At 43.8% G+C, this 25,227-nt stretch overlaps 1 protein-coding gene across 3 annotated transcripts in view; it reads right to left on the reverse strand.

Annotated features, from left to right (window-relative positions):
- Positions 1-25,227, reverse strand: part of ADCY7 (adenylate cyclase 7) — a 120,999-nt gene that overhangs the window by 33,907 nt on the left and 61,865 nt on the right. For all 3 annotated transcript variants that reach the window (XR_011167288.1, XM_069082524.1, XM_069082525.1), the window contains exons 4-10: positions 23,514-23,672; positions 20,784-20,933; positions 19,075-19,223; positions 13,380-13,491; positions 13,042-13,169; positions 11,663-11,821; positions 10,669-10,801 (exon numbers count right to left, since the gene is read on the reverse strand). Coding sequence is in view for 2 of the 3 variants with exons in the window: in XM_069082524.1 (XP_068938625.1) it covers positions 10,669-10,801; positions 11,663-11,821; positions 13,042-13,169; positions 13,380-13,491; positions 19,075-19,223; positions 20,784-20,933; positions 23,514-23,672 (990 nt within the window). In the remaining variant the exon portion in view is untranslated. The remainder of the gene's footprint in view (positions 1-10,668; positions 10,802-11,662; positions 11,822-13,041; positions 13,170-13,379; positions 13,492-19,074; positions 19,224-20,783; positions 20,934-23,513; positions 23,673-25,227) is intronic.

Raw genomic sequence — 25,227 nt, forward strand, 5'->3', positions numbered from 1 at the left:
CTGACTCCAGGGCTGGTGCTCTATTCACTGTGCCACCTAGCTGCCCCGAGACATTTTTCTAGCCTAAGACAACTTAGGAGGTCAATAGGAGAGGTGGGAGCTGGCCCGAAGTGCATGCAGCGGCAGCACCAGGGCAGGCGTTGGAGGCAGCTGTGACAACAGCAGCAGCAGCATCAGGAGCCCTCAGCCCAAAGATGGTAAAGGCATCAGACAACTGTCAAAAAGAGATTACAGAGGACCATTTTCTGGCACTGACTGGCAACCATACTGCCCATACAAAGCTCTGGGTCTTCCAAGGTGGAGAGGAATGCTTGTGGTCAATCACAAGGGAACAAAGAACCTGGTCAAAATTACAAGGTAGAAGGGGCAGCCAGGTGGCTCAGCGAGTAAGAGCACCGGCTCCAGTGTCAGGATGACCTGGATCAAATCCAGCCTCAGATACTCAGCACCACACCCAGAAATAACTGGCCGTGTAACCTTGAGCAAGTTACTTAACCCCGAATGCTTTAAAAAAAAAAATTACAAGGTAGACCAGAGCATTCGCACTCATGGCTGCGGAGCAGCAGAGGCCCTTCCTGGATAAAGGCCATAGCACAGACCAAGAAGGACCACATCACCCTGGAAGCACCAAAAGCTTCTAGACCCTTAGAACTAGCTCTGAAAACAGCAGCACAAAAAAGCCTGGTGAGTGGAGTCCAGCTTCCATATAAAGTTCAAAGTCAAGAAACAGGCTGGAAAATGAGCAAAAGAACTTGATCATGAAAGGCTACTATGGTGGCAAGAAGACCAACACAAACTCAGAAAAACACAACATTGTGAAAAGAGCTACAAGCAAAGCCTCAAAGAAAAATTCTAATTGGAACCAAGCACAACAAGAATTCCTGGAAAAGTTAAAGAAAAAGATAAGAGAGGTAAGGGGGAAATTGGAAAAAGAAATGAGAGTGATGCAAGAAAATTATGAAAACAGAATTAATATCTTGGTAAAAGGCACAGATATATACTGAATAAAATAATACCTTAAAAAATGAATTGCCGGGGAGGAGGGAGGGGGGGCGTGGCTAGGTGGCACAGTGAATAGACCACTGGCCCTGGAGTCAGGAGGACCCAAGTTCAAATCTGGCCTCAAACACTTGACACAATTACTAGCTGTGTGACTTTGGGCAAGTCACTTAACCCCAATTACCCTCCAAAAAAATCAAAACAAAACAAAAAATGAATTGGGGGTGGCTAGGTGGTGCAGTGAATAGATCACTGGCCCTGGGGACAGGAGGACCCGAGTTCAAATCCGGCCTTAGACACCTAACACTTACTAGCTGTGTGACCTTGGGTAAATCACTTAACCCAAATTGCCTTGCCTTTCCCCCTCCAAAAAGCAAAAAAAAAAAAAAAGAATTGGTCCAATAGTAAAAAGAGGCACAAAATTTTACTAAAGAAAAGAACTCCTTAAAAACAGAACGGGTGAAATGGAAAAAGGGACAAAATATCATTACAAGTAGACAAGTGGAAGCTAATAACTCCATGAAATATTAAGAAAAAATAAAACAAAGCCAAAAGAATGAAAAATAGAAGAAAATGTGAAATATCTTATCAGAAAAAAAAATGACCTGGAAAACAGATCGAGGAGAGACAATTTATAAAATACTGGATTATCTGAAAGGCATGATTTTAAAAAAAGGCCTAACCCTGATATTCCAAGAAATCATAAAGGAAAACTGTCCCAGTATCTTTGATCCAGAGGGTAAAATAGAAATTGAAAGAATGTACCAATCATCTCCTGAAAGAGATCCAAAATGAAAACTCTCAGAATTATTACAGCCAAATTCCAGAGCTCCTAAGTCAAGGAGAAAATATTGCAAGCAGCCAGAAAGAAATCATTCAAATATAGTAGAACCACAGTCAGGATCACACAAGATTTAGTGGTTTCCACATTAAAGGAAGGCAAATTACAACCAAGAATCACCTCTACCCAAGCAAAACTGAGTATAATCCTTCAGAGGAAAACTGACACTTAATGAAATAGAGGACTTTCAAGCATTCCTGATGAAAAGACCAGAGCCGGACAGAAAATGTGACATTCAAACACAAGACTCAAGAGACATATAATAAGGTAAACATGAAAGAGTAATCATAAGAGACTAAATAAAGTAAAATGGTTTACATTTCTATATGGAAGGATGACACATGTAATGCTTAAAAATTGTATCATTATAAGAAATGATAAGCAGGTTGATTTCAGAAAAACTTGGAAAGACTTACATGAACTGATGCTGAGTAAAGTGAACAGAACCAGGAGAACATTGTACACAGTAACAGCAATGTTCTGTGATGACCAACTATAATCGACTTAGCTCTTCTCAGCAATACAATGATGTAACACAATTCCAAAAGACTCCTGATGGAAAATGCTATCCACATCCAGAGAAAGAATTATGGAGTCTGAATGCAGATTGAAGCATGCTATCTTCTCTTTGTCGTTTTTTATTTCTCATGGTTTTCCCCTTTTGTTCTGATTCTTCTTTCACAATATGACCAATGCAGAAATAAGTATAAAATGATTGTGCATGTATAGCCTATATCAGACTCCTTACTGTCTTGGGGAGGGGAGAGGGAAAGGAAAGAGAGAAAAAAAATTTGAAACTCAAAATCTTAAAGAGAAAAAGTTGAAAACTATATTTACATGTAATTAGAAAAAAATAAAACACTTTTAAGTGGGTAAAAAGAGAAGCGGAAAGAATTCTGTCATTATTAGGGCTGTTAGAAGGAGCTTAGTATGCAGAGGGTGGGCATAAGTATAAATTGATTATGCTGGGATCATTTCCAAAAATAAATAAATGAAAGAGTGAGAAACAGGAATGTACTGAGAAAAAAGAGAAGGGAAAATAATGGCAATTTTTTTTACATAAAATAGGCATGTAAGGGAGAGCTTTTATAGTGGAGGAGAGTGGTTAATGGGCAATGTTTGAACTTCACTCTTACTGGAACTGGTTCAAATAGGGAAGAATACATATACACACATTCACATATATACATATACACACACTCAGTTGGGTATAGAAACTTAACCAATAGTGAAATAGGAAGAGAAGGGGTGGCTAGGTGACTCAGTGAATAAAGCAACAGCCCTGGAGTCAGGGGGACCTGAGTTCAAATCTGGCCTCAGACACTTAACACTTACTAGCCATGTGACCTTGGGCAAGTCACTTAACCTCAATTGCCCTGCCTTCCCCCCTCCAAAAAGAAAAAAAAGAAATAGGAAGAGAAGAGGATAAGAGATGCAGAGTGAGGTTGGGGGTAGTATAAAAATGATATAAGGGAGTACAGATAAAAGGGGACAGTAGTTAGACACAAAAAAGACTTTTTTTAAATGATATTTTATTTTTTTCTAATTACATATAAAGACAAATTTTAACATTCATTTGAAAATTTTGAATTTCAAATTTTCTCCCTCCCTCCCTTCACCCCTCACTAAAACAGTAAGCAATTTAATATAGGTTATGTATGTGCAATCATGTAAAACATATTTCCATATTAGTTATGTTGTAAACGAAGAAACAAAAGAAAAAAAAAGTGAAAATAGTATGCCTTTATCTTAATTTAGTCTCCTTCAATTCTTTCTCTCAATGTGAATAGCAATTTTCCTTGACACCTTTAGAAGTGTCTTGGATCACTGTATTGCTGGGTACAGCTAATTCATTAATCCTAATTGATCATCATACGATGGTACCTGTTATTATGTACAATGTTCTCCCGGTTCTACTCACTTCACTTTGCATCAGTTCATGTAAGTCTTTCCAGGTTTTTCTGTAATCATACTACTCGTCATTTCTTATAGCAGAATAATATTCCATTACAATTATATACCACAACTTATTCAGCTGATCCCCAAATGATGGACATCTCCCCAAATTCCAGTTCTTTGGCACCACAAAAAAACTGCTATAAATATTTTTGTACAAGTAGGTCTCTCCCTTAGTCCCACTATTTTTTATCTTTTGGGGATACAGACCTAGTAGTGGTGTTGCTGGATCAAAGGATATGTACAGTTTGATTGCTCTTTGGGCCTAGTTCCAAATTGCCCTCCAGAACAGCTGAATCAGTTCACAACTCCATAAACAATGCATTAGCATCCCAACTTTCCTGCATCCCTTCCAACATTTAACATTTTCCTTTTCTGTCATATTAGCCAATCTGACAGGTGTGAGGTAGTACCTCAAAGTTAGAAAAACATATTTTTGAGGAGGGAAAGAATAAAAAGAGTGAGAAGATTAACAGAAGAAAAGAGGATGAAGAAAAACACAGAGTAATTATAAATGGGAAAATGAATGGGATGAGCTCACCCATAAAATGGAAACAGACAGCAAAATGTATTAGAAATCAGAATCCAAAAATATACTATTTATAAGACACATTTGAAACAAAAAGACACAAACACAAAGAGTTAAAACAAGGAGCTAAAGCAGATATCTATTATGCTTCAGCTAAAGTAAAAAAAAGGCAGGTACAAAAATCATGATTTCAGACAAAGCAAAAACAAAAATAATCAGGGAAACTGCATCTTACTAAAAGGTATAATAGACAATGAAGTAACATCAAAAAAATTTTACAGGATGTTTCTCTGACAAGACCTCTTTTCTCAAACACATGGGAACTGAGTTAAACTTATAAAAATGAGAGCCATTCCCCAAAAGATAAATTGTCAAGGGATATAAACAGGTAGTTTTCAGAAGAAGAAAACAAACCTATCTATAGATAGATTAAAAAAAGATACAGATAAAAAAATGTTCTGAATCACTATTGATTAGAGAAATTCAAATTAAAACAACTCTGAGGTACCACCTCATACCTATCAGAAATGATAATGTTGGAGGGAATGACAAGAAATTGGTATGCTAATAAATTGCTGGTTGAGTAGTGAACTGGTCCAACAGTTGATTTGTGTTTGATTTCTCAGACAGAAGTTTTGTCTGTTGATTTGTGTTACTTTGTCAGACAGAAAGTGAATTCATACGATAGTGCTGGCAATGTTCATAAATATTTCTGTAGCTCTGTCAAGCTTAATTTGTGTAAATATTGTTGTGACTCTATTAAGCTTTGTGTTCCTAGAAATAGAAACTGAAAAGGGCTTAGAGTGGAACAGTCTCCATGGGCTGAGATACAGAACTGGAGCAGAGAGCTGCCTACCTGTGAATCCAGGCAAGAGTTCAGTGAATCCAGACAAGAGTGGAGAGCTGCCAGCCCATGGAAGAGGAGCTGTGGGCTTTGGAAGTCAGCCTCAAGTTAAGATGAAAGAGGACTTTACTTGAGCACTCTGCACTGACTGATGAGACTGTGATTTATTGTGACCTAGGGGTAGATGGTGTTTGTACTTTCTGCTACTTCTTGCAGATGATTGGTTTAAGGATGATTACCCCTTAAGAATGATTGGAAGTCAGCCTGGAGTCAAGATGAAAGAAGCCTTGACTTGGGTACTCTATATTGATTGAGGAGATTGTGACTTACTAAATGATATGTGGCCATCTTAGTAATAGGTTGTTATGTTATATTGTTGTAAATATTGTGCTTTAGTTTCTTGAATGCTTTGCTTTAGTTTATTACTGAATAGAGAGTTCACTATACTATGCAATTAGATCCTTAAAGCTATTCAAAGCAGCAGTCCTCAGGAGGACTCATGATTGGTTTTTTTTGTTTGTTTGTTTGCTTTTTGGGGGGGGGGGAGGTAATTGGGGTTAAGTGACTTGCCCAAAGTCACACGGCTAGCAATTGTGTCAAGTGTCTGAGGCCATATTTGAACTCAGGTCCTCCTGACTCCAGGTCCGGTGCTCTATTCACTGCACCACCTAGCTACCCCAACTCATAATTGGTTTTACAACATACAAGTTACATACAATGGAAATGGAAAGGTAATCTCAGAGAGAAGGAGTAGTTGTAGGGAGGTCCTGGAAGAGCTTCTTCCTTCAGAAGGTAGAATTTGAAAAGGAAGCCAGAGGAGCCATGAGGAAGAGGCGAGAAGGAAAAGTGTTCTAGGTCTGGGGGATGGCCATAAAAAGGTAGGAAAGCAGAAGATGACATATCCTGTTTGAGGGACAGCAACTAGGCCAGAGGCTGGATCATATAGTACATGGAAGGAAGTAATGCAAAAAAGAAAACTGGAAAGGTTTTAAATGCCAAGAGCATTTTATATTTGATCCTGAAGGTAATGGGGAGTCCTTGGCATTTACTGAGTAGGGAGTGACAGGGTCAGACCTGTGCTTTAGGAAAGGCACTTGGCACCTGAGTAGAGGAGAGAAGAGAATGGGGTTCTTGGTTCCATTTTATAGATAAGGAAGCTGATGTTCATATGGGGAAGTGACTCAACCTCACACTTCCTGATTCTATAATACTCTATTACAACACAATAGGTCAAGTCAGCCTCAACCAGTTGGGTATTATTGTATCAAATCGAGTCCTAACCTTTGCAGTAACAAAAACTCAGAAACAGTGTAAATGTTTACTGACTGAAGAATGGCTTAACAAATTGTGGCACAAGAATATAATAGAATATTAGTGTTCCATAAGAAACAAATATAAGAAATTCACACAAATTTGGAAGATCTGCATGAACTGACACAGGGGGTAGTAATGAGAACCTGGAGAGCAGTGTGTGTGTGTGTGTGTGTGTGTGTGTGTATGTGCGTGCATGTCCCTCAAATATACACATACATATAATAAATTTCATGTTATTTTCATATGTGGAATTATATGTACATTTAATATATATTATACAATTACAGAGCGGCAAATAGGTTGCCCAGTGGAGAGAGTACCAGACCTAGAGTCAGGAAGACTCATCTCCCTGAATTTTAATCTTTCAGATACTTACTAGCTATGTGACCTTGCAGAAATCACTTAATCCTGTTTGCCTCCGTTTCCTCATCTATAAAGAAGCTAGGGAAGGAAATGACAAACCATTCTAGTATCTTTGCCAAGAAAACCCCAAATGGGGTCACAAAGAGTTGGATATGAATGAAAAAATAACTAAACAACAACACAATTATATACATTATACATGTTACATAATTTGTCTGTGTGTGTATTACACACACACACACAATATGGAAAGTCAACCAAATTGATTAATTGTAATAAACAATCTTGGAACTGGAAAAAGACAATGAAACACATTTCCCTCGTCAGTAGAGATGTGGGAGAATAATGGTGTAGAACAATGAATACACTATCAAACAATATCGTTTTGTCAGTCCCTGTTGCTTAACAAAGGAGAGGTATATCCAAAAGTTACTACATCAATAAAACCTTTAAAATATGATAAAATAAAGCTCAAGATAGAAACTGCTCAGGGTAATAGCCTGATGATGGAAAGAACATCAGGCTCAGGAGTCAGAACACCTGGGTTCTAGTTTTTGTTCTTCTATTCACTATGACCTTAGGCAAATAATTTCCCCTTTCCAGGCCTCAGTTTCCTCCTCTTATTAAAAATAACAGGATTACTCTAAACAATCTCTAAGGATCCTTCCAGCTCTGACATTCAGAGATTTCTATCACTAGTTGGGGGAAAAGGAAGCAGACAGTGCCTTTAGGATAAGACACAGAGGTCTGCATCCCTATTTCTCAGTAGCAGTAACTAAGACCAGCTGAGCCCACAGACCTTTGGCTATAGTCCCAGGCATCTAGAAATGAGAAACTGGACTGTCTTGTTTTGATGCATCCAATTCATCTAAACACTTAACGGCTGGGTCTTTAAAGTAGACCTTGATGTGCCGCTGGGGCAGAGAGAGAGAGCTTGAAAACAGATTGACGACATTCTTGTCAGAGCCCCAAGAATGATTCACCAAAGCCACATACAGACTTGCTGGCCTCCTGTGTGGAAAATAATTCTGTTTGTCCAGGCGTGTGGTGGGGTAGGGGAAAAGCCCTCAACCCCAAACCATGTGAGAAGGACTCAGAGCAGGGCTGTTGCAAGAAGAAGAAAGATAAGGATGGGGCTTGAAAGTAGAAAAATCTAGGTTCTTTCCCAAACTCTGTCCTCCACATCATGATATCAGATCATATGCCTGACCTCAGTGTCTGAGATGATCAATCTTCCCTCGCCTGACTACGGGGACTCACTAGTAAAAATGTGACATGCTGAACCCAGCCCTTTTCAAGAGCAGAGTTCTTGGGACAAATGACACTGGCATGGGGACATAGGGACAGATAATTTGAAGGAAGAATTGTTTCAAATGGAAACTTAAGAGCAACAGCCAAAAAATATGGCTCAGAGTTGAAACCACAGCCAGCCCCATGATTCCCCAGAACAAAGGCAGAACTCTGGTCATGAAGGAAGCCAACACCAATGAGCCAGGTCAGTCAATCATCTTCAGAACCTCAGCCCCTGGGACAGCTCTGTGTCTCAGCGAATACTCTACCCAGTCAGCATTTCTGGTGCTGGAGAGAATCCATCACACATAGGCAGAATAGGATCATGTATCTAGAACTGGAAGGGATCCTCAGAGTTCAACCCCCTATTTTACTGGTGAGAAACTGAGGCCCAGAGAATTTAAATGACTTGTCTGAGATCACACAAGCAATAAAGTAGCAGAGGGATTTGAACCCAATTCCTCTAACTCCAAATTCAGTGATCTTTCCACTGTATCAAGGGTCCCTATATATTTAATTTAAATTATTTTGTATAGGGAATTAGGGGTCTGGGGAGAATAACCTGAGATACGGGAAGGCATAATGAGATGTAGACAGAGCCCAGAAATTGACAATCTCCTACATGCCCAGCTTAAGTCTCATTTACTCCAGCTTCATATACTCAACCCCTGTATCACTCCTATAGAACCCATACTATGTAACTCAACCCTGAATTACATACTATCTTATATTTCATGCTGTTCTTCCATGTGTGCCCACTTTATCTCCCTAGCCACACTTTGGGCAGGGTCTGTGCCTTACACAGCACTGTCTCCCCTATAATACCAAACACAGTAGATATATAGTAGCTGTTGGATGCCATAATGGAAAGAGCACTGCATCGAGACTTGGATTCAAATCTTGACTTGCTACCCATGGGACTCTGTGAGAAGTCAGTTTCCTATGACCTCTGGTTTCTCATTTGTAAAATGGAGTGGATTTCATCTCCATGGTCTTGTTCAACTGAAAACATAACAGACCCTTAAGTAAGCATTCATCAATGGTTTTACTGGTTAAATCTGAATTGTGCTGAGACAGATCTATTCTTCTCAAAAAGAAGTGCTGGGGTCGAATTCAGAAAACCTAGGTTCAAATCCCAACTCTGATTCCTACTACTTATATGATCTTAAGCAAAGTCCTTTTTCTAACCTAAGCTCAGTAAATGAGTAAAATGAGGGTATTAGACTCATTAATTGCTGGAGTCCCACCAAGTGCCAGATCTGTGGCTCCTATAAGTTGCATGAGAAAACATAACTGGAAAACAACAGATGAAATAGGAGTTGGGCTGGAAACTTCATTTCCTGCTCATTTATAAGTCTGGCAGAGACTTGCTTAAAAGAAAAGACTCCACTGAGGAATCTGAGGTTCATCTGACTACACAAGAGAAAAGAAAAAGGAGAAGGGGAGGAACAGGAGGGAAAACCATGACAGGCCAAGGTGGGTGGTAAAGAGATCTGCCTGCACACAATTGCTGGAACACAGAACTATCTAGAAGGGGTGTATCCTTGGTTGTCAAAAATCTAGTAAAATGGGGTGGCTAGGTAGTGCAGTGAATAGAGCACCGTCCCTGGAGAGTCAAGAGGACCTGAATTCAAATCCGGCTTCAGACACTAAACACAAAACTAGCTGTATGACCTTGGGCAAGTCACTTAACCCCAATTGCCCTACCTGCCCCCCTCCAAAAAGCAAAAAGAAAAAAAGTCTAGTAAAATAGGGAGCTCTCTGGAGCTCAAGACAAATGAACAAACTCCCTTCTATACCTTCTCTCTCTCTCAGACACACACACACACAGACTCATAGATATACTCTATCTCCCACACACAAACTCATACTACTCATACTCTCTCACACTCTCACATACTCACAAACTTTCTTTCACATACACTCTCTCTCTCTCACACACACACACACACACACACACACACACACACACACACACTCCTTCCAACCCTACCAGCATTTTTTGCTGCTCTGATTCCTTCCCCCGCACTGGCCTTTTCAAAGAGCCCCAAAGGCAGGATCCTTCATCCCCACTCACCCTTACATTCCACCCCCTTTCCTTCTATTGGCATTCCCTCCTGTGTCTCTCTTATGCACTTTCCACGTGATGTATGTCAGCAGTTATCCACGATTGGGTTTTTTCCTCCTCCTAAACTCCAACCAGTTACAGTCTCTCTCTTTTGAGTCCTGGATCACTACCAGCACCAGCCTCGAGCTCTGCCCACAGCAGGTGTTTAATGAATGGTGTGTCTGTTGAACTGCTTGGTGGTGATTCACAAATTCCTCAGATCAGGTAAGTCAGTAAAAGAAGCAGGGAAGTGAGACAGGAGATACCCCAGGCTCTGAAAATGACCAGAAGCTCTTTGAGGCAGATGCTGCTGTACAGCAGCAGGATACCTGCCCTCACATCAATATGGTCCTGGTGGACACAGTCATTCTCCCACACACATACTCCACAGACCCTCTAAGAGCAGAAAAAGGTACTGAGCATACCCGAGGGTCTATGACCAGGTAGGTCTGAATGTTCATCTCCTTCAGGTAGGGGTCTCTCTGCTGTCCATTCCCCTCCTCCACTTCATATGCTCTGTCCAGATGGTTTAACGTGGCTTCAGTGATGTGCACCCGGCTGCAGAGAAGAATGTGGAGAAAAAGGAATTCAAACCACATGTGCTCAGAAGTCTCTGAGGATGGTCTCTCAACCTAATTTAGTCATATTGAGCTTCTCTGGTGCCAGGGAAGCTACAGGTGTTCAGAACCATGAGCCCAGCCCCCTATCCCTCCCACACACATGCTTTATTTGGAAGGAAAAGGTGGGCCTTGATGGATTGTGGTGAGAACTGGGGGGAGAGAGGAATGGAAGGAGGGAGGGGGGGAGGGAGGGAAAAAGAGAAAGAGGGAGAGAGGGAGGAAGGGAGGAAGGAAGGAGAGAAAGAGAAGAAAGACTATCACAAGGTCTCAATCATTCTCCTGCCTCTAGAAATGACTATACCCTGCACCATCCTAATTTGATGGCTACAGGATCACAGAATGCCAAAGCTGGAAAGGACCTTACAAATCATTTAGTTCAATCCTTTCATTTTACAAATGGTGAAAACTGAGACCAAGTTGTGAAAAGATCTCCACTGCCACCAAAGAGGGAAATTATTAATCCACTGTCCACAGTCCTAGCAATAGGAACCCTCTTAGTGTGCTGATTTAGAATCATGGAATCAGGCACATATCATGTCAGCATTGGAAAGGACATCCAAGATCTCTTGATCCAAGTCTCCCCTTTTAAAAAGGGAAGAGGAAAAGGTTGACATTGGCCAACAGCAAGAATTCAGAGCTCTCATCATTGAACTGTATCTTCAAATCCAGGGCAAAAGATAAATGAGTTGGTGGCCACGAAAAATATCTGAGGTGAGAGCCCAAACACCAAGACTATGAGAATGAGGGACAAGTGAAGCCTAAACTCCTTGCCCCCTTTACCCTAAAGAATGATTATTACCCAGGAACCCCAGCTGATTCCATCCGGTTGGCCAAGGAAACATCATGGGACCATACATCATACTGCCATTTCCGAAGGCCAATGACCCCACAGAGCACATTTCCAGAGTGGATGCCAACTCTCATGTTGATGTCTACACCTGTGGCTTCTCTCACTTGCCTGTGGACAACAAGAAAATATCAGGACCTCCTGAGAAAACAGCAAGACCCCAAACAATCTCATGGCTCCCTCAGCTTCAAATCATTCAGGTTCTTCTTTCATTCTAGATTGTGCCCAGCTAAGGAATTCAGCTACCCCATGAATAAGCTTTCTTTTTTTAGACACTCCTGTGCTGCCCACCCAGGGATGGGCAATGTTCTAGAGAAAAGAGAAGACACAGTCTGTACCATCTGGAAGCTTACAGACTTGTAGATTAGACAAAATTAACACAATGCAACCATAGAAGAACAGAAGACAGGAGAAACAAAGTGATTGTGGTAACTCCCTCCATCATTAAGGGTCAACTCTTCCTCTGCAACTTAAGAGTGTTAGAGACTTGCCAAGAACATTGAGATGTGAAATAATTTGCCCATGGTCATGCAGATAGTGTCAAAAGAAGAACGTGAACTTGAACTTGGGTCTCTGTGACTCCAAAGCTAGCTCTCTATTCAATGAAACCTTAATAGGACAGGGAGAGCCTCTCCCATTGGGCTGACTCTCCTTGACCAAATGTAACAAAGTGCTAAACATTTGGGCACACGTAATCAGTGCTACAAAAGAAAAGGATCCTTGGGAGGGAGCAGAGAGAGCCAAGGAAAGCTTCCCAGAAGAGGTGGGATTGGGGCTGGGTCTTGAAATACGAATAGAACTGGGGCAGGCTCATAGAAAACCGAGCTGCAGGAAGGAATTATGATTATTACAATTAAAAACACCTATGCTGATACGGACTCCCAAACTTGAGTCACAAAGCTCTTCCTGCTGCCTGACCTCCATCCCCTTTGCTAGAGTTAAAGTGGCATCCTTATTTTGGTTTGCTTGCTTGCTTGCTTTTTGGAGTGGGGGAAGGCAGGACAATTGAGGTTAAGTGACTTGCCCAAGGAAGTGTTAAGTGTCTGAGGCTGGATTTGAACTCAGGTCCTCCTGACTCCAGGGCCAGTGCTCTATTCACTGCGCCACCCAGCTGCCCCTAAAGTGGCATCCTTAAAGGGAACAATGCATGGCCTCGAGTTATTATTTCTATTCTCTGCCTCTGCTTCCTCATATCACATGTGAAATCTCCCATCTACTCCACACAAGCCTATAGGCTCTGCCTGAGACTTTGGAGCCTGAGAATCGCCGACGACAGATGTCTTTGCTGTCACAGTGCCCTCCCTCCACCCTGTGTACCCCCAAGTACCTACTTTATGGCTTCACACATATCGAGTCCCATCTTCACACAGTTCCTGGCATGAGTTGGCAAGGACACTGGCAAGCCAGAAACACAATAATAGCAGTCCCCCAAAATCTTGATCCTCATACACTCATTTTCCTGCAAAGTAAATGACTTACTGAAGCTACATAGCTAATCAGGGGGCCCAAACAGGACTAGAACCCAGGCTCCTGAGCCCTACTCCAAAGCTTCTTTTCACCACCCCAGAATAGCCTCTCCTTAAATCTCAGCACTGGTACAGCAGGACAGGGCACTGAAAGCACAGATTCAATCCGTGTCCTACCCAGCACACCCGGGAGGGTGACTTACCTTGGCTATCTGGTCGAACTTCCCAAAGAGCTCATTCAGCATCACCACAAGCTCCTTAGGAGAACAGTCACTGGCCAGTCGGGTGAAGCCCACGATATCTGCATACAGGATGCTGCACAACCAGAGCAGGCTTATGAGCAGGCGGCCACTAACCAGGCACCAAGTGCTGCACACGGAATGTTCAACGGTCACACTATCAGGACTCCACATGACAGTCGATGCACACACCGAGGACTTACAAGCATGGACGCACAGATGACGGGCACAGATATACTGTATGCACATATATGTCAGCAAACATGGCTCCAATAAGGACACTTGGTTCCTCCAAAGAAAATTTTAGCATCTCCAAGACTGTTCCCAAGTGTCAAATATACTTGACTCTGAATTCTCTATTAATAAAGGGCAGCAGGGACCACGTCATCTAGAAATCTTATGATTAGCTCCAGAGTGAAAAGGAACCTTAGAGGTCATCAAAGTCCAGCCCTGTCATTTTCTAGATGAGGACAGAGAGTTCCAGAAAAATCACAAGTCGTCCAAAGTCACACAAATAGTAACAGAACACAGATTCTAACCCAGGTCCAGTGACTTGAAATTCACCACTCATCCCATTCTACACTGCCCCATTTCCACGTGGCTCTGGAGCACATAAGACACAGAATTTTGTGTAGGAGGCTGCTGGAATCATTCTTCAGCCTTTGGGGTTTTGTGATCTTGGAGACTCACTCCACTGATGCAGAAGGATCTGCCCAGGTCTGACTGCAAAAGTACCCATTCGTTCACTATGCTACACTGCTTCTCATATGCTTTGGCGAGGATAATGCTAAAATTAATTTGTATCTCCAGAGTATAATGGGAATATTGAGAGAATACTGGAACAATGCCCAGAACAAAAAGTGAGGGAATAAGTGACTCTATTTGCTGTAATTAATTCCCAGTCCTACCACCTCACTCCTCTTGTGTCCCATCCCCCCACCAAGGGGCCTCCCCTGCACATCAGAAGCTGTTTTCCAGATATGGATCTGGGTTCTGCTGCCCCGCTTCTCCTGACAGTGCTCAAAGCGTGGTAGGAACAGTCTTTATCTTTTAGGGGTCCCCAGCAGATTCAATTCAACAAACATTTACTGAAGACCTTTGTATTATGTTTGAGGCACTGTGGTGCTTGGCATACAATGATAGAAAAGAGAGAGTCCTTTTTGCTCTAATAGTACTAATACTAAAAAAACTAACAATAATAGTAATTATCATTAATAACTGACAATTATATAGTACTTTAAAGTTTATAAAGCACTTTACATATGTTATCTTTACAAAAACCCTGGGAGGTAGATACTTTTCCATTATCCCTGTTTTAGAGAGGAAAGTGAGTGTTAGAGAAGTTAAGTGACTTGCCCACGGTTACACATCTATTAAGTGTCTGAGGCAGGATTTGAACCCAAGACTTCCTCACTGAGTCCCCTCCCCCCATTTCCATTATGCTTCCTAGTTGCCTCAAAAAAACTTTTAAGCTAACAAAAGGCAGAAGTACAAAAATTACTACATTACAAGGGAGAAGACAGTAAACACAAAGCACAGACAGCAGCAAAGTGCTATGAGACATCTGAGAAGGAAGCAAGCACTTTCAGCTTCAAGGAAGACTTCATGGAGGAGTCAGCATCTGAGTTAGGCCTTGAAGGAAGAAAGGGGCTACAGCCGAGAGAGATGAGTAGGGGAGGCCATCCAAAGGAAGAGCGTGAGCAGAGGCTCAAAGATCTGAGTGCACAGGAGGAGAGCAGGGAGCAGCTTCAGGGCAGAGACAAGAGGGCAGGAGGAGGGGGGGAGGGGCGGCAGAGGGGAGAGGGCAGGAGGAGGAGGGGGCGGCTCTGGAGCACAGAGGGGAGGGGGCAGGAGGAGGATGGGGGAGGCTCTGGAGCACAGAGGGGAGGGCAGCAGGAGGATGGGGCGGCTCTGGAGCACAGAGGGGAGGGAGCAGGAGGAGGATGGGGGAGGCTCTGGAGCACAGAGGGGAGAGGGCAAGAGCAGTTGGAAAACATCCACTTTGGCTATGATGGAAAGTACATGAAGGAGGGAAGGTGAGGATAAGGTAAACAGTAGTCAGATTACAGAAGGCCACAAATGCTGGGCTTGGAGGTCAGAGGAGAAAGAAGGTTTTTAGGAACGTGATCGATTGGAGACACTTCCCCAATACCCTCGTGGACCTCTAAGCAATGTGCCCTGACCATATGTTCCTGAATTTTAGGCCCATAGGCCGCTCATCAGGAAGGAAAGGCAGCAAAAACCAAAGAAGGGGACCCTGGATTAGCAATTAGGCCCCTAAATGGCCATAAGTCATGCAGAAAACCTGTGGGGCCTCAGCCCCCCGATCTGTGAAGGAAGGACATGAGCCTAGAAGCTTGGCCAAACTGAGTGCCTCTGGACAGCAGATGCCTCAGAAGCAGGCAGGGCCTCCTCTGCAGCTGTAACAGTAATAAGCACCCTCTGCCTTCCCAGCCAACAATGCTCGGCCACCTCGGAGAGGTGTGACCTGTTCTGCTTTGCCTGGACTGTTGTGGGGTGAATGAGATCATGTCTGCCTGGCTCAAAGCACCCACTAGGAAGATACAGTGTGCTTAATAACAAGCATCTATGTTGGATTGTGCCCTGCCCCATCCCTTCCTCCCCGATGCCCCGCTCCCCGGGGTTGCCTCTTAATCAGGGGAGTTAGGGAGACTCAGAACAGGTTCTGTGAGAAAGCATCTGAGGAAGAACTAGAAAGGTCTCCAAGACTCAATCATCCCCTTATATAAACAACCATGAAGACCCCATCACCAGGCACTGCTGGGATTGGGGGGTGAGAGTGGAAAAGACTAAGGGAAACAGGCTCCCCCATCAGACAGGCAGCTCTAGGATTTCAATATCTTCAGTGCAAAAATGGAGAACAGACATGGATGGAAAGAGAAAAAGTGACTGAAGAGATCAGGAAATACCAAGTCAGGTATTCAGCAAGAGCACTGCATTCTGAAGTCAGAAGACCTGAGTGCGAGGCCCAGCCCAGACCTCCAATCCTCAGGCAGTGACAGTGACAGTGACAGACGTTTGTTAAGCACTTGGTGGATCCCCAGCCCTGTACCAGGGGCTAGGGAAGAGCCAAAGCTTAGCTAAGACACAGCCCATTCCTTCCCTCTAAGAGGGGAGGTTGTTAACAGCCAAGATGATGAGGGAAGGCTTCTCAGTCAAGGGTGCATGTAAGTTGAGCTTTAAAGGACAGGTAAGAATTCAATAGGTAGGGATGGGCAGAGAAGTCACCCTAGGCCTCCAGTCATGCTTCAGCTCCCATCCTGAGGCCGGGTGATATGACAATGGCCAGACAAGCTGGAGCCCAGAGTGTGGGGAAGGGATCACCATGAGATCTGAGTCTGAAACTTAGTCAGGAGCCAGCAGAGAGTCAGTGAAGGTTACTGAGCATGGACAGGGCCATGCATTAGAGGGAGGCGAAAATGAAGAATGCAGGTCAGAAGACCTGCAAGGAGGCTACTTCAACAGTCTAAATAATTGGCAATGAGGATCCATTGCTGGTGGCAGTGAGAAGAGGGAAAAGGGTCCAATACAAGAGGCAGTACAGAATGAACTTGATGAGACTTGGTAACTTGCTGTATGAGAAGTGAGAGAAAGAAAGAAGTCAAAGATAATCCTATGGTCACAGACACAAGAGACCAGGGTTTGGAAGGTTTTGTTTTTTATCCTTCTCCACATTCTCAGCACTTAATAAATGGTAGCTGACTGACAGGTGGATAAGGGTGCCATAGACAGAAATGGTAGTCAGAAGTGGGAGCAGGTTTAGGGGACAAGAGAATATGATCACTTTGGGACTTATTGGGCTTGAGGTGCTGATAAGACATAGAGGTGGAGATGTCCTGAAGGGGTCTGAAGTTCAGGAAAGAGGTCAAGCCTACAGACAGAGATGGAGGAATCAACTGCATAGAAGCAGTAATTAAAGCTATGGAAGTTGGTCTGAGATGGTCCAGGGAGAGAGTATAGACATGCCCCCTGGGAAAACACCGACATTCATGGCTCAGAAAGATGACAGAGACACAAAGAAATGGTTAGGAGGATGGGAAAGCCAGGACTGTGGTGTCTGTAAAGTCAAGAGAAATAGGCCCTCTCAGTAAAATGGGGGTGAGGTCTCAAGCTCCTGATCAAATGGAAAGGAACCAGATTAAATGTAATTGGTAAATGTTTAACAAAATAAATAAAAATACAATATGACATAAATTATGTTAAATTGTGGTCCTAAGTCAATATGGCAGCTGCAAGGGATCCATTTTTATTAGAGTTTGTCACCACTCCAGTACATAATGTCCACCAATAAATCCAGTGTCTGTAAAAGCTCAGGCCTTCCGCTCCAGCCACACTGGCCTACTGACTATTCCCCAGAACATATCAGGCCCGTTCCTGCTTGCGCACCACTGCTCCTTTGCCTTCCCTCTCAATGACTCTCCCGGACCCTGATCTCTTAAATGCCCCCCTCACTTACAGAAACCTTCCTGGTGTGTCAAAGTTAGGTCCACCTCCTCCACAAAGCCCTCTCTCACTGCTCCAGCCCCTCTGTGACATCCCTTCACTGTATTCCTATAAAACTGACTGTATCGCTCACTTGAGTGCTTTATCTTATTATACTGCCCCATCATGCCTTTTTTTCTCTCCTCTCCCTTGGCAATTTCATCCATTAATATGACTTTACTTTTTTTTTTTTTTTGCCTTTTGGAGGGCAATTGGGGTTAGGTAACTTGCCCAAGGTTACACGGCTAGTTTTTTTGTGTGGGTAATAAGTGTCTGAGGCCAGAATCAAACCCCCTGACTCCAGGGACAGCACTTTACTCACTGCGCCACCTAGCTGTCCCCATTAATATGACTTTAATTATCACCATGAAGATGATTCCAAAATCTATCTATATTTCTACCTTCAATCTCTCCCCAAAGCTTAGTCATACTGCCTACCAGATACCTACACCTAGATGTTACGCTGACACCCCAAAACCAACACATACAAAACTAAACTCAACATCTCCTCTCCTAAAGTTGATTCTCAGAACAGCTAGGTGGCACAGTGAACAGAGCACCAGCCCTGGAGTCAGGAGGACCTGAGTTCAAATTTGGCCTCAGACACTTAACACTAGCTGTGTGACCTCGGGCAAGTCACTTAACCCCAATTGCCCTGCCCTCCCCCCTCCAAAAATAAGCGCAAAAAAAAAGTTGATTCTCCCATAATTTCTCTATTTCTACTGATGGTAAATTTGGAGTGGTCTCCTTCAATTCTCCATCATATCCACTCAGTTGCCCCGTCTTGTTATATCTACCTTCATGATATCTTGAGCATCTGTTCTTTTCTTTCCATTCTCATGGTGACCACTACAGTTCAGGCCCTCATCTCTTTTCATCTACAACACTAGTTGTAGATGGTCTTCCTGATTAAAGTCCCTCTCCTGCCCACTCCAACCCATCATCCACAATACTGCCCAACTGACATTCCTAAGGTACTGTTCTGATGAGGTCACACCTCTACTCCAAAGGCCCCTTACCTCCTGAATAAAACAGAAACTGGACCCTGGCATTCAGGGACCTCCACAAGATGACTTCAACCCACCTGCCCAACCTTCTCTCCCAAGGCTCTCTCACCCCACGTGTGGCTCCATACCTGCAGCCACACAGATCTCACCTTACATTCTGGTGCCGCTTGACATAGAGACTATGGAAGTTGTTGTCAGGCATGCTTCGTCTGTCATTGTTCTCCTTGAGCCGCTCGATGATGGCCAACTTCATTCCCATGGAGATGTGAGCAGGTAATACTGAGAGCAGCAGGTTCTCCTGAGGGACAGGGAATTATAGAATTTCAAAGATGAAAGGAACCCCAGGGAGTATCTTGTTTTACAAACACACACACACTCTCACACACAAACACACACACATTCTCTCACATACACATATACTCTCACACAGTCTCACACACACAAACACACTCTCACACTCACACATACTCACACACACAAACACATACTCTCTCACATACACATACACTCACACAGTCTCACACACACAAACACACTCTCACTCACACTCTCACACACACAAACACACACTCACACACACACACACACACACACACACACACACACACACACACTCCAGAAGCAGAACCAGCATGGCCTCTACAGCCTACCTAACACAAAGCCACCTAGCCTCTAATAAGAAGTTGCAGTAACAGGGACACTCACCACCTCCCAAGGCATCCTGTTCATTCTACCATTGGAAGACTCTCCCTAGGAAGTTCTTCCTCACATTGATCTGAACATCTGCCTCCCAGTAAAATCCACCCTTTGGTCCTAGTGCTAGAGTCTTGAGCCAAATAGAGCATGAAAAGACTGGAACCCTCAGGTCCCTTCTAGCTTGAACGTCCTCTGCTCTAAACCTGCGACAGTCACAAAGGACCCATGATGAAAAATGCCATCCACCTCTGAGCACTGACAAACTCTGCGCACTGACTGGAGCATACTTCTTTTTACTTTATCTTTATTGTTTTATTTTGTCTGTGTTTTCTCCAGCAATGTGGCTAAAGTGGAAATACGTTTTACATGACTTCATATGTATAACTGACATCAAACTGCTTGCCTTCTCAAGAGGCGGGGTCAGAAGGGAGGGAGAGAGAATTTGGAACTCAAAAATTTTAAATGATTGCTATAATTTTTTCCACACAATTGGGAAAATTTTTAACAAAATAAAAATAATTTTTAAAAAATAGTAATACATCTAACTGCTCTTCCACATGACCATTAAACTTCCCCAAGTTTTTTTTTTCTCCAAATTAAATGACCTGAGTTCCTTGGACAAAAGGCTTAGTTAGCATCATTATCAAGACAACTCTACCAGGGTTAAGTCACCAGTTTTTAGTGATCATCTAGTCCAAGTCCCTCACTTCACACACAGAATGATAAAATCCAAAAAGGTTAAGAGATTTGTCCAGGGATCTGCCCAATGAACTACACTCTAATTTGGAAAATGAAAATTACACGCATTAAGCAAGAACAGTATGCAATAAATAGGTCCTGAGCATAACCAATACTCCCATGTGGATATGGTGCCTGTAATAAGAGACAGAGCGGGAAGTAGCTGAAGAAGGCTTCTAGAGAAGTTCGGGCTGGTCCTCGAAAAATAGTATTTGGGGAATGCAAAGGGTGTCGGAGCGAGGAGAAAAGGACAAGTGAAGGCAGAATGCCCATAAAGTATCTGGGAAGGAGACAAGACAGGCTGGAAGAGGAGTTAAAGAAAGAGAAGTCGAGGGTCTCAAATAAGAAAGGGGGGGGGGGGTCTCCTAGACAGACACACTATGGAGGCCGTCTCAAGCTGGGCAGCTGCTCCAGAAGAGCTTACCTGCTGACGCTTCTTGATCTTCAGTTTCTTTCGGATCTGGATGTACTTAAGGGTGTAGATGTAGAGATCTTTAGATGCATCTTGCATCTGGGACTTGTGAAAGGCACCCATCAGGTTCCCACAAAGGAAGATGGTGGTGTTTGCCAGCAACTGCCAGGGAGGCCAGGGGGAAAGACAGAGAGCTCAGCAGTTGTAATCCAAAACCTGAATGTTTAAGGCACAGGGTAAAACTGCCCCACTGGCAGAGAGACACAGCAGTGGCCTGAGCCCCTGGACATACCAAGGGTATAGAAGATCATTCCAACCTGTATAAAACGTAGATTATATTCCCCAATTCCAAATCCCAGCACAAACCCAGGCCCTCCCTTTCAGCTGTCTTTTCTGAACAGAGGTGGGAAGAAGCCGTCTCCCACACTCTTTGGACATTCCCCTTCTTCAGGAAGAGACTCTGGAGTCCAATTCTTCATCTGATGGAGACCAAGGCCCAGAGAACAGATGCATTTCCCTTAAGAACATGTAAATAATTCCTGGCAGAACCAAGATTAGACACAGGGCCTCTCAACTCTTAGTCTGCTATTCTTTCCACTGCACCCTCCCAATTTAATTTCTCCACCAATGCCAAAATGTCTAAGTCCTGGTCAGGAAAAGAAGGGCAGGACCCCATGCCAGGGACAAGGAAGAGGCAACATTTCCTGCAGGGGCCATGGCCTGTAATGGAAGCCCAGAGACAAGCATGACGTCCATGGGATGTTTGGAGTGTACTGAAGGTTGAAGGGCCATCCCCCCTATATTCCCAAAGCACTGTACATGACTGGCTGACAACTGGGGGGCTCAGACCCAACCCACACTCCACCTCCTTGGGCAGAGTTAGTCCAAGCTCCAGGAAGGAAAAACATTTCTCTGGGCCTTGAGTTTCCTTTAATCTATAAATGACTAAAAAGCAGCCTGGGAGAGATGTCTCAGCTGAAAGACATGGTTATCTGCTTTTAAAGGGTTTAGAGAGCAAGGAGAGGCTCCTACAAGACAATCATCTTCTACTTACTTGCCTATGGCTACAACAGTTAGTTTCTTACAAGGTACCACAGCGTGAGATTATAATAGAGTGTGTACACGTGCATGTATGCACGCATGCACGCACACACGCACACACACACACACACACACACACACTCTCTTTCTCAGACAGGAGTCAGAAGGCACACAGGGTCATGGAAACAGCATAGATTATGAATAAGAGAACAGGAAGTGGGGCCCCACTCTAACACTTACTGGTAACCTTGGGGAAAGTCATTTCTCTACGTCACAAAGAATTACAGGGATTCTTCTTTACAAGTCCAGACTATAGCACAAGACCTCGTGCATACAGCAGGCACTGTATCAATGCATGTTATAGCAAATGATAGCTAACCTTATTTACCTTATAGTCACAAAAATAGAATGAGATGATAATTAAGAAAGTCCTTTGGAAATATGAGTATCAGATATAATAATGCAAGGTTTTCTATAAGCCCAGCCTGACATGGCACATACCCAGCGAGCAGAGAACATAATCATCCCCTTTATTCCATCCTCACTGATGTTGGAATTGAGATGGGGGAGGGGAGAATCTTGTGATAAAGGAGCCGACTCCCCTGTAATCTTGCCGAGTTAGAACTTCCCTCTACCACATAGTTTTTGTGGGAAGGAAATAAGATCACTGCAGGTTACTACCTCTACAGACATACGACACATCCAGAAAACAGCTAAGACTGGCTGGGCACAACCATCCTCCTCCCAATGGCCACCTTTTCACCACCACGTTCCCCCCCCCCCAAACAGTGCTGAGGGAGGGGTAGGTATGTGGGTGACAAATGTCACATATGCTGAAAGCCAGAAGGAAGTCTGTGGCTCAAACCCTCAGGGGAAGCCAAGTCTAACTAAGCTACAAAGCATAGCTAATTTTTCAAAGTTCCCTTGGCCCTTCTCGGTGATCTTAGCCACACTGAGGACTCTCCTAGGATAGGTAATAAGAGAACAATGGCTCAATCCTTACATGTAAACCCTACCTTCCCACTCAATACCCTTCCATGCCCTTTTCAGACCCCAAAGACATGCAAGCACAAGTCATATTTATGAATTCTGACCAGAGGGAGAAGTGAGGCTGGATTCTCTCCCCAGGAGCACCAGACAAATGCCTCCCCTAGATGAGGTTCTCTATCTGGTACACTACACATCAGTGCTGGCTGCCTATTGCCCTGAAGATGACTCCACTCTAAGGCTAACTCAATCACTGCTGAGTCCCTGCTGGGAACTGCAACATCACACCCTTACCAACAAGCTCACTGTCCTGTCTGCTCTACCTCCACTCTGGCTGCCCCATCCCAACAAGGCTACTCTTCTATCTACCTATCTAGAGGCCAGACCTCTGTATAATACCCAGAGACTCAGATCAGACCACTGCCACTCCAAGCAATAAGCAAAAATCTAAAAATGACCATGAGGACAACCCTTGGGCCAGTTACAATTCCCTCTATTCGGCAGTTTCTGTAGGGCTGGTTTCCCACAGACCTGGGTCACTGAAGCCTGCTGGGCCATCAAGCACTTTGTGCTGGTGTCTTATGGGCTGTGAGCTTCTCAAGGCCTGGAAGTGGAGCTTATTCACACTTGTATCGCCCCTGGCACCAAGCGGAGAACTCTGCTCACTCTAAGATCTTGACACACGTTTGTGCTGTATTCACAGCTGCTTCTTACCTGGAGTACCACTGGGAAGCCTGCCGTGAACACTTTAGTCCGGATACCTAGGACTAGCAGATGAGCCAGTGTAGACAGGACATTCACCACAATGGCCTCCTTCATCTCAAAAGGCAGCATGGTATACACAGTGAAGATGCTGAACAGAAAGAAGGGCACCTGGAGAAAGAAGACGTGGTGAACAGCAACCACCTCAAAACTGGAAAAGAGGGGTAGGGAGCAGGGCTCCCTCGGCCAAGGAAGACCACAGACAACTGGGCGTTTGAATAAATCACGATCAGTACATCCAGGGGCCAGTTATCCAATGTATCTACTATGGAACTTGGGGTCAGAAGGGACGTCAGAGGCCATCTAGACCGACCCCTTATTTTTATAGACAATAACACCAAGTCCTTCTAGGGTGTTTAGGTGACCTGTCCAAGGTCACACAGGTACTAAGGGTCCGAGCCAAGATCTAAATCCCAGTCTTCTGGCTTCTTTCTACCCAGCCACCTTTGATGTCAGCTATAGGCAGGCATTCCCCTCCTCCTCCTGGCTATGGACTTGCCCATTAGCATCATTGCAGAGAGCAGACAGAGACTAAAAAGACAGATACCAAGGCTCTGGACCTGAAATCAAGCCAATTTCACTCATCATTCTAGGAAAAAGTGTGGGTGAGAGAGGGGAGCTCCTGGGGACAAGAGAGTAAAGTCATTAACTGACTCTGAGACATTAGCCAAGATCTATCTGTCCCTTGGGAGCACAGAGCCAGCTGATTGGGGGATGAACATGGTACTCTGGAGCAGAGGATAAAATCATCCAGCTCCCCCGCCAGCCTCCAAATATGGTCACTCAGCCCCCAAGATGTCTTCATTGGGACACATTTCCCTCATCAAATGAGCTGTGACCAAGAACAGAGTTTATAAGAACACAGAGCCAAAAGAAAAAATCTAAAATTCATTGGGTTGGTTTTTTTTTCTACTCAAGAGAAAGTCAAGTTTATTCATCATTTCCCACACATTAAAATGCAGTTGGAAGCCAAGACTTGGGCCTGCCAAGTTTCACCCATAGTGAAGTTTCAAACCCCTAATAAACCCCAAGAGCTGGGAGACAGTACAGCTGACACACTAACACCCTAGGCTATAACAGAGAGTGGTTAAAATAGTCTCCTCCATGAGAGGGTAGCTTCCATCCCAGCGAGTTCCCCTGGGAAAGGATAATTAGCACTCTGAAGGAAGCTGAGCTAGGGCTTGTTCACCTGGCCCAATGACAGGGCACAAGGCAACAGCCACACCCTCTGGGGTACAGTTTGCATGGGGTGGTGAAAATGTAGGATTTGACTTCCAAGATCCTGGGTTTGAATCCTATCTTTGTCACTTATTATCTTTGTGACCACAGACAAATTAATTGATCTCAACTTCTGTTTTCCCATCTGTAAAATGAGGAGGTAGAGATTTGGCAACCAAGTGTGAATCCTGAGCAGTTACCCCCTCAAATCCAACCCCAGGCTGAGTACCTCCCTGCAACCAATCTCAACTGGTGCCCTAAGGAGGGGGTCTCATTTTATTATAATATTACCCTCAGCCAACCTGAATGGGAAAGTAAATCAATCCCTCCACCTTGTACACCTCACAAAAAAAAAAAAACTACCTAAAAATTTCAGATTCTCTCTTACTGCTTCCCTCTATCAGTATTTATAACTGGAAAGGAGGCATTTTTTATAGGCCCTGGGTCT

Source organism: Petaurus breviceps, unplaced genomic scaffold (genome assembly GCF_028583685.1).
Source record: "Petaurus breviceps papuanus isolate PSGF00001 unplaced genomic scaffold, PetGlider_PUasm1.0 171, whole genome shotgun sequence".
In the NCBI taxonomy this organism is placed as follows: domain Eukaryota; kingdom Metazoa; phylum Chordata; class Mammalia; order Diprotodontia; family Petauridae; genus Petaurus; species Petaurus breviceps.